The sequence below is a fragment of the Heteronotia binoei genome, chromosome 11 (genome assembly GCF_032191835.1).
Source record: "Heteronotia binoei isolate CCM8104 ecotype False Entrance Well chromosome 11, APGP_CSIRO_Hbin_v1, whole genome shotgun sequence".
Taxonomy (NCBI): domain Eukaryota; kingdom Metazoa; phylum Chordata; class Lepidosauria; order Squamata; family Gekkonidae; genus Heteronotia; species Heteronotia binoei.
In genome coordinates, this window is record NC_083233.1 from 50,497,164 (window position 1) to 50,514,056 (window position 16,893).

Here is a 16,893-nt window from a genome sequence, read left to right on the forward strand (position 1 = left end):
TAAGAAGAAACAATTTAATCAGGTCTAAATGTAGCACACCAAGACTGCACAATACAGTTCAGGTGGGAGCACACTTCTGTATATGACACTTGACAATCAGCCTTGTTTCTGAAAGGTCATCAAGGACCAATGGCCAGAAGACAGTTTTACTTCTTCACAATCTGAATGACATCTTCATCTTCCAATGTATGATCTTTGCCAACTTTCTGTGGATTGTGTTTGACAGATGAGCCCCACACAAGTGCACTGAAACAGAATGTAGGCAAATTAATTGAACAGTCTATTATTTATACAGATGCATCAGCAAACTTGTTGCCCATTCTTCACATTAATTCAAAAGATTATTGAAATCTAGCTTTCCTTTACAATCTCTATGAAACTCTCAGCCATGTCCTACAAGAAACTGCTATGCTACCATCTTCCCCCTTCCTCTCTCCTATTATTTTTCTTGCTTTTCTCATTCAATGAACATCTTGCATTATATTATCAAATTACTGCATAATACCACCATTGTTCCAACATTCTGCTGGTCGTACAAAAAGCATATTTTTATGAAAACAGGTTTACAAAAAGCAAAGTACAATAATTCCCCCCAGAGGAAATCTGAACAGTGTTACGGACTACCTAATCAGTTATGTGTTTGCTTTCTTTCAAATACAGAACGGGGAAATGCTGTCAACAAACCATTTAGAGTATCATAAAGTTTGATCTGAAAATGTCGGCAAAAGATTCAGAGTATAAATTGGTAGAGAAGCAGCAGTTTGTAAACCAAACTTACTATTTAAACTCTTTGATAAGGTTTTTGTGAATCTTCATGCAGAAATCCTCCACAGTGGTCCTGGAGTATGGCAAAACTACTGGTGATGTATAATCTGGGAGCTGCCCTTTGGGCTTTGTGTAACTGCAAGTTCAAATTAAAACCATTAACACAAACGCTTCAATTTATTTTTTAAGCAAATAACCTTCAAACACCATTTCCCGTTAACTAAGAGCTCATCTTCCTTTAAAGCTCAGTTCTTGCAAACAGCAGATAAAGATGTTTCTTCTTAACTTTTTCGTCAAGGTGGGAACTGAAAAACTTCTGTAGAAGATCCCCTGACAAAGCTTATAGTGAAACGTGTTCGTATCCACAAGAGTCAAATAAATTTTCTACTCTGCACCTTGATCTCGTTTTCTCCATTTACTGGTACGGCCACCACTTTCTCTTCTTAACTATGTCACTTCAGACTGCAGGTGGGGAATCAGAGAAGACACCAAAACAGAACCCTTCTCATTAACTTGTTATTAGTGGAAGGACATGGATGTGCATTCAACCTCAAGAACCCCCCATCACCTATATTAAACCAGGGATTCATACTTGTAAGACTGCAGAGCACAGCCTCCAAGTACTATTTTACAACTTTTCCTCCAGTTGTCCAAAGGAAAAATTCAGGCCCGTGCAAAATGTCCTCCCCAGTTTCTCCCCATCACAGAATAGACTGACTGATGTGTTCAATGTTTCATTGCAAAGCCACTCAGAGGGCTAGCCTGCTGTGCTTTCAGGCAGAGAACTAGAAGTGGGAGGCTTGAACTACAAAAGAAGGCCAATTACAAAGAGCAAATGGCAGGACAACATAATTACACAGCAGTAGGAACAGGATACTGAGGCATTTGCAGCCCTGACAATGCAAAATTCAGACTCACATTCGTACAAGTTTCAGGTAGTCCCAGATTTTCTCTAACAGGTCATCAAAGTTCCACCGGTGGTGAGCAGAGATTGGAACACAGTGGGGCACCTTATAAATGATGTCTAGCTCCTCAATGGAGATCTGGTCGATTTTGTTCAACACATAAATGCAAGGTATGTAGACTCTGTAAAGGAAAATAAATTATATTAAAAAACTGTAAAACAAGGCACATGGATTATTCCCTATTAGGAAAAAACTTCAGTTCCTAGGACAACATGACAGGAAGCATTTTGAAACGAACCCTTCAATTAGATACACCCACAAAGACTCAGAGTTCCAGAACAGCTCACAATCTCCTTCCCTTCCTCTCCCCACAACAGACACCATGTGAGGTAGGTGGGGTTGAGAGAGCTCTTTGAGAACTTCTCTTGAGAGAACAGCTCTGAGAGAGCCATAACTGGCCCAAAATCGCTCAGCAGCTGCATGTCAAAGAGTGGGGAAACAACCCCAGTTCTCCAGATTATAGTCCTCTGCTCTTAATCACTAAACCAAACTGGTGGAAGGGAGGGGGTGGAAGGCTGACAAATCCTAGACTCACCTGCTTGGCTCTCTTTCTCCTCTCTCATGCGGGGTTGAGAATTCCAAGGTTTTTGTTGTTTTGTGCTGAAAAGTCAGGAATTTTCTCTGCTTCTTAAATTCCGCCCCCGCCCCCCCCCCCCCAATCCTGAGTACTCTACTGGCCTGGCGGAGATTGGTGCTGGTTAATAGTTTACATCATCAGCTTAATTGTTCACATCACATTTAATCAGAGAGCATGCATGAAAGAGTGTGCACACAAGCGCACAGTAAGTCAGGGAGGCTTGTGGAAGCTTACAGTTGAGTTTGTTGTCTCTGAGGAAAGAGTAATTTTTCTCCTTGTGCTTTCATTCTTGGTAATTTAATTTACAATTCAATTAGCACCACTCTGGCACCCCCCCTTGAAAAAATTCCTGGCTACGGGACTGCCAACACTTAACATCATGGAGCCAAATTGAGCAAGGCACTCACTTAAGCTGCAGAATGGCAATGGACAGAAGCCTGGGTAGGGCAATAGGTGCCTTCCCCACCCATTCCCCACATCCATGTTACCCTTTTATAAATAAGGCCCATTTCTCTGGGAATAACATTTTCAGCTACTAAAAGGACCAAAAGCAAAAAGCATCTGCTGCTGGACTCATCTAGGAGGGGTGTATAGCCTCTCACGTAATTCCTAACACTGAACTTTCTTGCTCCATTGGAGCACATCAGACAGTGAAAAAATCCACAGTGATGCACACTCCTCCATTAAAAAAACATCTATTTAACATTCTGCAAATGTTGGCATCCCTATGCATCATGTACCCTAGTTTTCGGTTTCCTGGGGGAAAAATGGGGAGGCATTTATGACACAGTATGAGAGCTCCAGCACACAAACCCAGTGCAATCAACTAAGCCTACAGGTTCTATTCAAACAGTCCAATTTATAGATCCTCTTGGCTTACCTGTTTCCTTCAACCACATCAATGAGGTCATCTGCAGTAACATCACTGCGCAATGTGACATCCGCATTGTGAATTTTATACTCCGCTAAGATGCTTTTCACTGTTTCGGTGTCCAACTCACTCTGTGGGCACTGATGCGAAGAACATAAAGAACAGTTTAGATAGTCTAGTAATTGAAGAACACTTCCTGCCCCAATAAATAACCATCCCTTCACAATGGATGAGAAGCTTGATCTTTTCTGTTGCTTTGTGGGATAGGTCACAAGTCAACTGGCAGTGTAGGAGCCCATCTCATGAGCCCATCACATGCTATACTGCCCTGTCAGTTTTGGCAGCATGAGTCTTGGGACTTCCACTAAGGGAGAGGGAAGGAATGTTTCTGAGCAGGGATAGTTCCCACTACATATTGGAAAGGTCCTGTGGGCACCAACCCATACTGAGGGCATCCCAGCTCTCCAACTGGAAACCCTCTCAAAGGAAAGCACATCCCTGTACACCAGGGGTGGCCAACAGTAGCTCTCCAGATGTCTTTTGCCTACAACTCCCATCAGCCCCAGCCAGCATGGCCAATGGCTGGGAATGATGGGAGTTGTAGGCAAAACACATCTGGAGAGCTACCGTTGGCTGCCCCTGCTGTACACCCATTCTGGCCTCCACTGGATCTGCATCTGCACCTTATCTAAACCTCTCCTCTAAAAGAGAGAGAACTCTCAATACTAATCGTAACCAATGTTCCCTCTAAGCTGCAGTCTTGTGAGCAAAAATTCTACTTTGTGAGCTACTAGTATTAAAGTTGTAAGCTACTAGCATTACAGTTGTGAGCTACTGCATAAATTACTGTGCTCTAGAGTCATCCTTCTTGAGCTAAGACATCCTTCCTGAGCTGGAGGCTAAAAATCTGTGAGTTAGCTCACACTCTCAGCTTAGAGGGAACACTGAGCCTAACCAGAGTGCACACTGCTATACACTTTTCTGTTGGGGGTTGCACAGTTCTAACAAGAGCACAGTTCTTCACTCCCCAGTCCCTTTCACTAAGTATCTTATTGCTTTTTCAAATCATATGATACAGGAAACATTCATAGCAGTGGGCTCTTTGCTTAGGATTACTACTGAGGAGTTCTCCCACAACAGCCAAAGCCTGCATTGCAGGTTTAGAAGAGGAAGAGATTGGATTTATATCCCACCCTTCACTACCCAAAGGAGTCTCAGAGTAGATCTCCTTTCCCTTCCCCTCTCCACAACAGACACCCTGTGAGGCAGGTGGAGCTGAGAGAGCTCCAACAGAAACTGCTCTTGAGAGGAACAGCTGTGAGAACTTGCGACTGACCCAAGGTCACATCATCAGGTGCATGTGGAGGAGTGGGGAATCAAACCTGGTTCTTCCAGTTACAAGTCTGCACACCTAACCACTACACCAATCTGGCTCAAAATAGCGAAGAATGCTTTGAGTTTCTATTTCAATTACAACATTTTTCTAAGAAACAGTGAGCTTTTTCCACGTCCTATTAAAATTGCATAAAGCAGATTGTATGTTATCATGCTTACAGTGGCTGTGAGATTGATGCCTCCTTTATCCTTTTTCTTAAAGCCAATATTTGGAGGTTTGCTATTCAGTCGTATTCCAAAGCCCTCCAACTCATTCTCAATTATCTTCTTATGTCCAAGAGGCTTCAGAACATCCAGAACTATCAGAATAAGGTTGCACGTTCGAGCAACTGCAGAGAAAGAAAAGGATCTGAAAAAGATGCTTTCTCAATCCCTTCAGAAATACTGGGAGAATGGCGTGTGCCATTTTCTATTACAAGGTAAACAAGAGATCCTAGCCAGCCTCGTTTTGCAATCTCCTGTTCCAAGCAAGAATACAAGTTATTCATATTCTTAATGGTGAAGTGCATAATGGGAAGGAGGGTTGACTGAAGATTATACCATGGTATAGTCCATACTCTCTGCTGCTGTAAGTATGCTCCTACTATGTAATTTTTGCTTTCACTTAATGTGTTATGTTAATGCTTATGCTGTGTTTCACCTCTAGCTGGTTTTCCAGATCTCTACAAGTCCAATGTCTATTGCAGTGTCTCCTGGATGTTCCACTCCATTGATTGTACTGATTTACTCTATGTAATCTACCATGACTATAAATAACATAAATACTATAAATCAGGGGTGTCGAACTCGTTTGTTATGAGGGCCAGATCTGACATAAATGAGACCTTGTTGGGTGGGGCCATGTCTGGTTGGGCCGGGCCATGTCAGGCTGGGCCATGTGTGTAGCTATTTAAGATTAGGTAGCAGAGATATAAATTTTATAAAGAACACAGAAAAACACAAATATCTTTGTTTAAAAACTTAAAAACATGCTTAAAACGTTAGCGTGCATTGGTCTTAAAGGCGCTTTCTTTGTATTTCTCCCATGGGATCCAGGGAACTGGGCAAAGGAAGCTCTGGCTCTTTCCTTCCTTCTCCAGGGACTGGGGGGGGGGGGGGGGGGAGGGAGGAGCCTCAGTCAATAGAAGGAAGAGAGGCTTGGCTCAGTACCTCTGCTGTGAAATTGAGAGAGCCTGGCAAACCAAGCTATTCCTCCCCACTTCCTCCCCAAGGGAGGAGCCTCAGCCAATGGAGAAAATAGAGGTTTTGCTCTGTAGATCCTGTGCAATTGAGCAAGTCTTGCAAAGCAAGCTGTTATGCAGAAGGAAGCAAGAGAGAGGGAGAAGGAAGCAGATGACAGCCAGTTGCTCGGGGGCCTGATAGGAGCCCCCCGGGGGCCTGATTCGACCCCTGAACTGCATGTTTGACACCCCTGCTATAAATATAATAAATAACATAATAAATAAATTCAGATGCAAGCAGCAGCAGGTAAAAAGCCACACTGTTGCTTTTCATCTATGTGGTACATTTTTATCCCTCCCTCCCTTCTTCAGAGTGAGAGTGATGCACATGGTTCCCCTCTGCCATTTTATCCTTGCAACAACTTTATGAGTTAAGCTGGGCCAGTCATCTTTTCTCAGCCCAAGCCTAAGGTCACCTGTAAACTTTATGGCTGAACAAGGATTTAAACCTAGATCTCTCCAAGCCTAAGTCAAACTCTCCAACACTTACCACACCACAAATGTTACCAATGACTAAGAAGGCTGTATTACAGCGGAAAGACACAGGGAAACTGGAGGAAGATTCCTTCCCCAGATGCTGCAAGGCTCACCTGCAATGACTTGGCGACCTCTGCCCTTCCCATCTTTGGCACCCTCAATAATTCCAGGAAGGTCAAGAAGCTGTAAGCAGAGGGAAAGAATGTCCATTAGACAAAATTAAGAAGACAGATCTTACATCCCTCTCTAGCCATGTAGAAATTAGATATGACTTAACATAAAAGATACAGCCTTGACACATGAACACAAGAAGCTGCCTCATACAGAGTCATACTTTCGGTTAATTGAACCAGAGCTGTCTACTCCAACTGGATGTCTATGCTAACTGGCAGTGGCTCTCCAAGCTTTATATTGGCTTTTCTCCTCAAGATCACTTTTTCCTCCCCTTGTTCTTAAGAATGTTTCTCAGCCAGCAGTAAAGTAAGTAACAAATGACTCATTACCATGCTCAGAACTATCCTGAATCCGTTTCTTTTTTATTACATTTCCTCTTCAGGTAAAAAACAAACAAAAAGCTTCTTAAAACATAATAGTCACCCACTGCCATTTCAGTCACATTATTAGACAGCCTCACTCTTTTTCTTTGGGGGGGGGGGTATTTGTGTGTGTGTGTGAATGTGTTAGTCATATCAACCTATTGGGGGCTTGGAGGATATTCAGAGAGGTGGCTGAAAAGAGCCTGCCCCTGTCCTCTTGACTGGGTAGTTCAAGGAAGCCTCTCACCCAGGTACCCAGCACTCAAAAGGAACCCAAAACACACATTGAGAGTTGTTCTTGAACAGCAGACTGCATCCTCAAACATACCATTCTCCTCTGCTCCAAAGTTCTCACCTGAATCTTTGCTCCTTTGTATCTAATTACCCCAGGCACAGTTGTCAATGTTGTGAACTCATAGGCTGCCACTTCCGAGTACACTCCAGCAAGGTTGCTCAGCAAAGTAGATTTGCCCACCGATGGGAAGCCAACAAATCCTATGCGAGCATCACCAGTCTTTGCAACATCAAAACCTTCAAAACAGCAATTAGGGTAATGTCACTGACAGATTGCAAAACAGGTAGAAATCAACCTTCCTCTCAGCTAGAGAATAGACCCATTTAGATCTCTAAAGGCACTCACCTTGCTTTATAATGCAAGGTAACAAACATCATGTACAGAGAAGGCAAAACAATAAAGATAAAGAACGAAAAAGAACGCATGTTTCTCAAATACTGTTACTATGCCCCTCAATGAGTGAGATAAATGCTGCCCACAGAAGCTCTTTACTCTTCAGATTTCTGGGCATGGCCTTCGCTTATGTGTATCAAGGAATCCCTTTTTTCTAAATCCAAGTTAACTTCCATATCAGCCCTACAGTAATAAAGAGGCACCTTTCTGCAAGTTCTCTTTAAATACATACACAAAATTTCAACTAAAAGGAGTCTCAATGTTTAATTGCTGAAACACGATCAACTATTTTATGAAAAAAGCCATAAATATGCGAAATTCTGCAGCCTATATACATGGTTTATTTTATTAATACTCTATTTTCCTCCCCAATTGGGACCCAAGGTAGCTTACAACATTCTCCTTTCCTCCATTTTATCCTCACAACAACCCTGTAAGGCAGGTTAGGCTGAAGTGTGTAAGCAGCCCAACATGGATCTTCAAGATTCTAGCCCAGCACTCTCATCAGTATACTACACTGGCTTTCTAAGATATCCTATACAATATCCTTGATTCGCATGACTAGACAGAGTTTGCTTGCTTGGCATTTGTATACAACTCACAGGGTTATAGACAAACAAAATTACATATAAATAAATTATACACATATAGTGCTGTATTTGGTACCATTTATTTCAATTCTAGTAGTCAAAAGCATAGACTACTTAGCTATATGCCCACCCCATACTAAATTATAGTTTTAGGTTGAATCACTATCTTCATCATTCCGTAGGAAATACGCACCTTCCCCTGGACCACCCCCTCCACCTCCTTTTGGGGTGATGAGCTCTCGACGCAGCTTGGCCAGACGAGCCTTCAGCAGCCCTAGATGGTGAGCTGTGGCCTTGTTCTTTTGTGTGCGGGCCATCTGCACAATGGTGTAAGAATATATAGTAATTCAAAGGACTAGGGCTTTTTTTGAGCAGGAACACACAGGAATGCAGTTCTGGCTGGCATGGTTTTGGGAGTATGGCCTGATATGCAAATGAGTTCCTGCTGGGTTTTTTCAACCAAAAAGTGCAGTGCTAAACAATGGTGGTGTCAGGGGGTGTGGCCTAACATGCAAATGACTCCTGCTGGGTTTTTTTACAAAACAGCACTGCAAAGGACTATGAGAAAACTTGGGGCACAAGGCTAAGGTTACAGACTCAGGGAAGCATGGATCCTTATAGAAGAGCACAAGTATTGTTCTCATGGTAGGAAAATATCTTATGGGAATTTTACCTCTGTGATCTAGAGGCCTCTGGTCCCAACAAAAGGAAGATAGGATAATTTCCACTGTCAGCAAATCAGTGAGAGCACTGAGACCTATCTCTTTGGTTAACAGGAATCAGTGCTCAGCCACAGAACCTGCTTACAGTATCTTACCTATGCTACAACAACAAAACGCTGAGATTTGCAAAGTGTTTTTCCCTTGCTTCTGGGAAATAATACACATATTTGGAATGGGGGGAAGCTTCTCAGTCAGATAGTAACTGCATCCATACAGCCCAAGTTATCACTGTGCAATCAGGCTTTGTAAAAAACAATTCTCAGATAGCGCAAAACTCCTCCTCTCTCCTAGACTTGTCCAAAGGTAATTCTAGTTCAGGATTTTGTGTCCAGCACCCACCCAGGTGCTTTTGGGAAACTTACAAGTAGAACACAATGGCAGGACAGCCATCCATCACTGTATATCCTGTCACACCTGGTCCAGCGGTCATTTTGTAGAAAAAGAGGTGCGAAAGTTCATTAGCACAACTCATTTGCATAGCACATTTGCAACTGCCACACACCTCTGACATCATTGGAAGGTGTACTAAATTATATCATCTCAGCATCTACCTTAAAATGATTCTTGAATTATCATTGTCATAGTAAAGCCTTAGTCCCATCATACTTTTAAAATTACTTTCTTCTATGTGGCCAGTGGTCACAGTGGCATGTTGAAGATTTTTGTCTGCTTGATTGGTTATTTTCCCATTTTTTGGAGAAAAATATTAGAGGAGGAGGGTTGAACAGTGGAGCCCATAAGCAACTATTTGGGGGAAGGGGGTAAGAAAGAGAGCAAAATAAAATTTAGAGGTTCTGGAGCTCCATTCCTTGGAACTCCTGCCCAAAATGAGGCCTGCCTGGTATTTACAGGTTAATTACTTCTGAATGCCAGATGCCATATAGCTATTATAAATGACAGCTATTGACAGCTCCAGCCTCCATTAATTTATTTACTCTTCCTTCACCTGGAGCCATCTAAACCACCATCCGTCACCATATTTTGCAGCAAATGAGTTCTCAAATTAAGTATGCAAAGTGCTTTCTTTCAACTGCGTTGAAACCCCTGCAGTCAGCTTAATTGGAGAAAGATTTCCCTGCCTCCACGCCATTCGAATCTGCTACGCCTCTTATTCATCATCGAGCTTCCAGCCAGATGCCCGCGATGAGTAAAGGAAGCGGCCTTCTCTTGTTCCCAGTCGTAGACTGCCGCTGTTCAGGAAGGCTCCCCCCCACTGTCACAGAAAGGCTCCTACTCTCTATCTTGCCAGTTACCTCAGCCTCTATTTCGGCGATCTTCGCTAAGGTCGTGCTCATGATGATAACGGCGGTGGCGACAAGCACAACCTCACAGCTCTTTCTCTTCAGCACTATGCCCGCGCCGGCGCAGGACTCAGCTCTCGCGAGACTTCCAACAAAAGGATAGCTGGTGGTAAACGAGAACTAATTCGACGTTCTTTGCACACCTCTCTATGGTCCTCCGATGGCTCCAGAAGGGAGGAGTGACATAGAGTGAGGAGCTAGAGCAGACACACGGTAATCGGGCGTGAACGGGCGAGGTCATTTGAACAGCTCCCACGCGCCCTGCGGAGGCCCGGAGGAGGGGTTATTGCTCTCTACCTTTCGACATTAGCTCTGCCTGAGGTGTAGTAACATAATTACATGCCTTTGACCATGTGCAGAGTTCCGTCTCATCAGTTAATACCACATGTGCATTTAGAATGGGGAAGGTGACATAGTGTAATAGTTACGAGTGTCAGATATAAGACTGTGACGTTTCTTTCAGTGAGGGTGACGTCCTGTCAGACTTGAACTCGTTTTGTTCTTTCTAGAACGGGTGGGGAACAGTGGCTCTCCAGATGTTTTTGCCTACAATTCCCATCAGCCCCAGCCATTGGCCATGCTGGCTGGGGCTGATGGGAGTTGTAGTAAAAAAAAAACATACGGAGAGCCACTGTTCCCCACCCCTGTTCTAGAAGATAAGCACAATACATGCAGGAGAAGAGAAAGATTAATAACCCATCACCTTCCCCTCTCCCGCCCCAAACTCGGGCTAGATAAAAGAGCAATTCCCTGTACATTTATATTGATTAGCCCAGCGCTATCGTGTAATTGCCCCATTTTATTATATAGAGAGAATATTTGTCATACTGTCCACCAAAAGCGTTCGAGATAGCTTACAATTATAAACTAAAACATTTTTAAAAACATAGTCAACAGAAAGTCATCTTCAGCTAACGCTGGAAACTTAGCACACCAGCCAATTATTTATTTATTATCCAGCCAATTATTTATGTATTATATTTTTTAGAAATTATGACAACCACCACAGAAAAAGCTCTGTCTCAAATTAATATGAGAAAAATTGTTAGCCTTTCAACTATCCCAGTTCCTCTCTCTCTCTCTCTCTCGGCTTGGCTTCGCGAACGAAGATTTAAGAAGGGTGCAATAGTCCACGTTTGCTGCAGGCTCGCTGGTGGCTGACAAGACCAATGTGGGACAGGCAGGTCCGGCCACAGCGGCTGCAGGGAGCCCTTCCCAATAGGCACAGGTGTAAAGCAAGGCTGCGTTCTCGCGCCAACTCTCTTTACGATCTTCTTTAGCATGATGCTTCAAAGAGCCGCAGTAGATCTAGATGAGGACGATGGTGTCTACATCCGCTATCGCACCGATGGCAGCCTGTTCAACCTGAGGCGACTAAAGGCACACTCCAAGACAATGGAAAAACTCATCCGAGAGCTACTGTTTGCTGATGATGCTGCACTCGTCTCCCACTCGGTATCAGCTCTGCAGCATCCCAGTTCCAGAATGGTTTTAAATGTCAGCTAGCACCAAGTTAAGCCCAAAAGCAAATAATTTGCCAAGATAAACCTTTTTACACAGTTGAAATGTTTTCTACAGTTCATACCAGATATTAATATTTCTATGCATTTTGAATTAGCTGAAGCTTCTCAACAGTCTTCAATAGCACCTCCAACTAAAGTGCATTTCAGTTCCGCAGGGCCTGTAAGACAGCCCTCTTCCGGCTGGCTTACAACTAACTGACAGTGGAAACTTTATGGAAGGTTGTAGTGTAGCATTTTGGCAGATCGTTTGTTCTATATGTTTTCTATTTTACTGTTTTAAATTGTTGCAAATTGATGTATTTTTAAAACCAAACTCTATGTTAGATTTTATATGTTGTGAGCCACCCTGAGCCGATTCAGTGGGAAGGGCAGGATATAAATTGAAATAAACTGAAACTGAAATAAACGGAAACGGTTTGTCTACCTTGGACATGATTTTATAGCATGGATACCTAATCAAACCTCTATAGTGAGACTTGAGGTTTGGGGCTAGCTGCGGTCCTTAGTGAAGGGAAACAGTGGAACCTCTTTTGATTTGTGCTGGAGTAGGGAGATTTTAGACTGTACCCACATGGCATGTAGAGTGAACAATGGAAGACTTATTCCACATCCAGTCCACACATTTCTGAAACAACACACCAGGATCTGTCCCTGTAACTTTGAGTCTTGTCAAGTGCAACTAATGAGAATCAGAACAAATAGTTTTCTTTTTGCCCTACTTAGTTGCCACACCAGTGCTTCATATACACAAATGCAATTTGTTACTATGATTTGATAGGAGTGACGTTTTTTCCACACTTATTTTCTTCTGCCCCTTTAACTGACATGGGGTTACCTTAAATATTCCATTCCTTCTGAGGGTAATAAGTGTGTCAAGTTACCCCTCCTCCACATAAACACAGGCACGCTAGAAATTCTTTAAATAAATAAAGTTTGGGTCTGAAAGGTTCTTGTTTTCTATACCTGTAAAGTCCTCAAGTTGGCAGAAATCTCCACCATATTTGTGTGGTGGCCCTTTTCCATCTATTGATAAGATAGGGATCTCAAATTTGCTATTATAATTGCTTTGCTGAGTTAAAACAAAGATCCATCCTGCTCAGGACACATAAATAGATAGCAAACACACAAAGAAAGATTTGGAGAGGGAGAAAGTACTTCCTTTTGCAAACATAAACGACTGAAGAGACAACAGAACTTCCCTCCCACAAAATTTTTTGTCAGGTATTTTGCATGCTATTGTGAAGTAAAATTATTTTCCCAGCATTTGAGGGCAAGTCATACAAAAGTGCCTCTTCAGACTTTCCTGGTAATCAATTACTTGGATTGTATGTGATCCAACTTTCAGCTTTCTAGCTAGGACGAATTATTTGGGGACTGCTCCAAAATGAGTCCATTTTGTGGGCAATTCATAATTGTTGCACTTTTGCTTTTCTAGTAATAGCCATACTTTGGTCATAGACCAATTTTTAAAGCATTTAGCTCTAAAGAAAGAATCCTAACCAACTCCAGTGAGTGCTTCTAGCAGAATCAGCAAATCTCCACAGTCCATTTTGCAGGTCAGCTTGCTTTGTATCATGAAGTAAACTTGGGAGTTCTAAATTTTGAGTTAGACAGCTGTTTTCAAACTGATCTAGTAATCATAGAATTTTAGACATCAATTTTTGTACCAAATTTCAAGTTTCTGTGTGGAGCAACTAGCCTTATGAAGGACACATTGAGTCTACTGTTTAGAAGGCTAATTGAAGCCTTTTAGATTTTTTTTCATAAGCAGAGTGAAATGGCATGTACGCATAGTAAATTTCTAGTGGTTGTGAAAATAGATGAGTCTTGTAGGACAGTAGTTTTCAACCTCTCCTGACCTGGGATTCAGTGGGTCAAGCAAACATGTGTCAGGAAGTCATGCAATACCAGAACCACATGACAGGAAAAAGGGAAGCCCTAACTTAAAATCTCACTGGTTTCAAGACCAGGGTCACAGGCAGTGGAGCAAGAGAAGCAGGGACAAGAAAGACAAACTGAGCAGCACGAAGGAGTATAGTGGTGACAGTTAAGCGACGGAGCCATAAAGAAATCCTTTTTACCTCTTAACAGCCTCACCTTTCCATCCTACAGTTTTTGTCAGCAGATGTGCAAAATGAGACAAGCCTTCAAAAGAGCAGCAAAATTAATTTTAAAAATGTAAAAAACTGAACAAGTGGCTTGGAACTGTTATAACAGATGAGTCTCTACATCCCATTTTGAAGCTCCCATTAGAGGTTAAAATTACTGGATCTTCTTCGTGGTCTCTGTGCAGTCCCACACATGGGTTTTCCTATCAGGACGAACCCTACCTCGGAGATTTTAAATAGCTAGCCTAGGCGTTATTTTTGGCGCGCACTCCCTCCCGCTCTGGGGAGCAGGCATCCACTGCGCATGCCTGTAGCGCGAGGGAGGCGCCCAACCCACTCAGTTTCTTTCCAACCGCCGCCCGGGATAGTCCTACCTCGTTGCGCTCCTCACTTACCTCAGATATCTAGCCTTCGTTTTCCTCAAGTTTCCTCTTATTTCATCCTTCGCTATTTCTTCATATTCTTATCTTCAAAAAAAAAAAAAAAAAAAAAAAGATTTAGATAAATATCTTCCCCGCTTTTTCCTCAGACCTCCCTTCCCCCCCCCCACCCCCCCCCCCGGGCGTATGGAAGGAAGGGACAGTAAAATAACTTTCAAAAGGTGCTCGCGCTGTAGGGCGAAAATCCCTACATCGGACGGGCATTCGCTTTGCTTGTTCTGTTTGGGAGAATCCCATAAAGTGGACGCCTGTGCGCACTGCCTTCAATTTTGCAAACAGGCGCGAAAAAACAGAGCCGCTAGACTCAGAAGCCACTTAATGGAGTCTGTGCTCCAGCCTGATATGTCGCAATCTTCGTCAGCAAGTAAGTCGCCTCCCCTACTGACTCCCCAAGGGGACGGCGCAAGGTCGGCAGCTTCAGTGGCCATTGCTCCCAGCAAGCATAAGTCCGGCGATGCCGCGAAAGCCGGCGACGGCGCGAGAACGTCAGAACAAACGGCCGCGGCGACTAAACCAAAGGGCGGGAAGCACACTAAGAAACATAAGCATTCCGACCCGAAGGGCCAGAAGGATTCGAGAAAACCGTCCGATCCGAAGGCTCCGCGGAAACCGACAGACCCGAAGGACCCGAAGATTCCGAAGGACTCGAGAAAATCCTCCGAACAACAGAATGAGCCTGAGACGCAATGCGAGCCTTCCACTCCCGGATCCGACACCCAGGAAGTGACCACCCCGGCTACGGAGTCGCCGCACCAGCAGACGGAAGAAGTTATTCCCATTCCGTCCCGATCCCCTTCCCCGCATGGATCCATGCTAGACCCTGCGCTGGAGCCGATTCGAGACCCGCAACAGTGGACTCGACACCACATCAATCCTAGATCGTTCCGCGATATGTCGAATCCCATCCAGTACAAACATGATGCTTACAGGTACTTCGATGCGCATCGGTTCCCAGCCAGGTCTCCCAGCATGGAGAGATATAGGTACCATCATGCGCGTTTCCCGGAGAGATCCCCTAGTAGAGGGAGGGACCGCCATCGCTACAACCCGAGATCTCGGTCCCCATCCATGTCCCCGAGGCGACGCCATTATGCTTCAAGGTCTCCTTCCATCGAATCCCATGCATGCTGCGGATACCATCATTCTCGGTACCGAACCGATTATCACATGAACCCATCCAAGGAAGCGACTCCTGTCCAACGGAGCAAGCAACCACCGAGACAGCCGTCTCCGACTCCTTCCACTTCGACTTCTAAACCTAGGGGTGCGATTCCAGTGGAACCCAAAAGCACGACTCCAACCAGACCGGACCTACCTGAACCCGAACCTGACTCTGATGCTGAATCCGAAGCTCAATCATCGGATTCGATACAGTCCATGTCCCCTGGGTCCCCTGCTTCAGATATCGCCAAGCCCGCGGATTTGTCACCTTCCGAAGGGGCAAAGACATACCTGGACTTGATTGCCAATATGGCCTCTGCACTTAACGTAACTCTTACTTCGGATGCACCCAAGGTGACAGACGTGGTACACGACCTGGTGCACTCAGATTTACCTGCTGGTTCCTTTCTGCCGATGCTGCCGGTACACCTAGAAGCCATCAAAGAAGCTTGGGACAACCCAGCCTCCATTCCCCCGACTTCAAAACGAATCGAATCCCTTTATAGGATCCAAGCACCGGATTCGAAGTTTTTATTTAGCCATCCAGCACCGAATTCTCTGATAGTGCATTCATCTTCTAAAACCAAACAGACCCGCCACCCGGTACCCCCTGAGAAGGAAGGCAGGAAGTTAGATACTCTTGGAAGGAAAATGTATTCAATCTCGACGGCAACTGCCAAGATCAACAATTACCTAGCATACTTCGCCGCGTATTCCCACAATATCTCCTCCCAACTGAATACGCTAGTCTCTGCCCTGCCTGAGCCCTCCCACAAACAAGCCTGCAAGCTACTTCAGGAGCTCAACAGGATTTCAAAGCAACAGATAAACACCATCCGTCACTCTGTGGGGTGCACTTCCAAGGCGATGGCCGCCTCCATTGCCCTAAGACGACATGCTTGGCTTCGATCCTCTTCGTTGCAGCCTGATCTAAAATTCAAGATAGAAGACCTTCCCTTCGATGGCCAAGGTCTCTTTAATGCCACAACGGACGATATACTGTCCACCGTGGACGACAGCCGCAAACGAGCGAAAAGATTGGGGGTAGCCCAACAGCAGCAACAACAACAGAGCTATAAGCCCAGATCATGGAAACCAACCCCCTTCAAACGTTCCAGATCCCCTCGACAATCTGAATACTGGAAACGTAAAGCTCCTCCTCCAAAGCAATCCTTTAACCAGAGACAGCAGAGACCACAACCACCTAAAAAGGCTGCATCTTCATCGAAGCAGTCTCTTTGACTTTCTACCTCTACCACTTCAGCACGTCTCCAGGCTTCTTCCATTTCTCGACAATTGGCAACAAATAACCACAGACAAATGGGTTCTGAACATTATTTTGAGGGGCTACTCCATAGAGTTCCAAGCACCACCAAAAAGACATCATTTTGTTTCCACTCCCCCATCACCTTCCCTTCAGGAAGAAATAGACACCTTAACAGCCAAAGCGGCTATAGAGCCTGTCCCAGTCCAGTATCATCGGACAGGTTTTTATTCCAGGTACTTTCTAGTCCCGAAAAGGGATGGGGGACAGCGCCCGATTCTGGATCTAAG

The 16,893-nt window shown here is 44.2% G+C and overlaps 1 protein-coding gene across 1 annotated transcript; it reads right to left on the bottom strand.

The window, feature by feature from the left end:
* DRG1 (developmentally regulated GTP binding protein 1) lies at positions 1–10,258 on the bottom strand. Its single transcript, XM_060250365.1, has 9 exons — positions 10,060–10,258; positions 8,278–8,401; positions 7,162–7,337; positions 6,384–6,453; positions 4,733–4,902; positions 3,188–3,318; positions 1,684–1,851; positions 779–901; positions 1–246 (listed from the first exon to the last, which is right to left on the bottom strand). Exons 1-9 carry the CDS (start codon positions 10,099–10,101, stop codon positions 147–149), a joined length of 1,104 nt encoding a protein of 367 aa, XP_060106348.1. The 5' UTR covers positions 10,102–10,258; the 3' UTR covers positions 1–146.
* Positions 10,259–16,893: the final 6,635 nt, after the last annotated feature.

Coding starts and splice junctions, on each gene's coding strand:
- DRG1 (XM_060250365.1), bottom strand. CDS start 10,101: ATGAGCACGACCTTAGCGAAGATCGCCGAAATAGAGGCTGAG. Junction 7,338..8,277: donor AGGGGGTGGTCCAGGGGAAG/GTGCGTATTTCC, acceptor GCTGTTTTGAAG/GTTTTGATGTTGCAAAGACT. Junction 247..778: donor CTTATCAAAGAGTTTAAATA/GTAAGTTTGGTT, acceptor ATTCTGTTTCAG/TGCACTTGTGTGGGGCTCAT.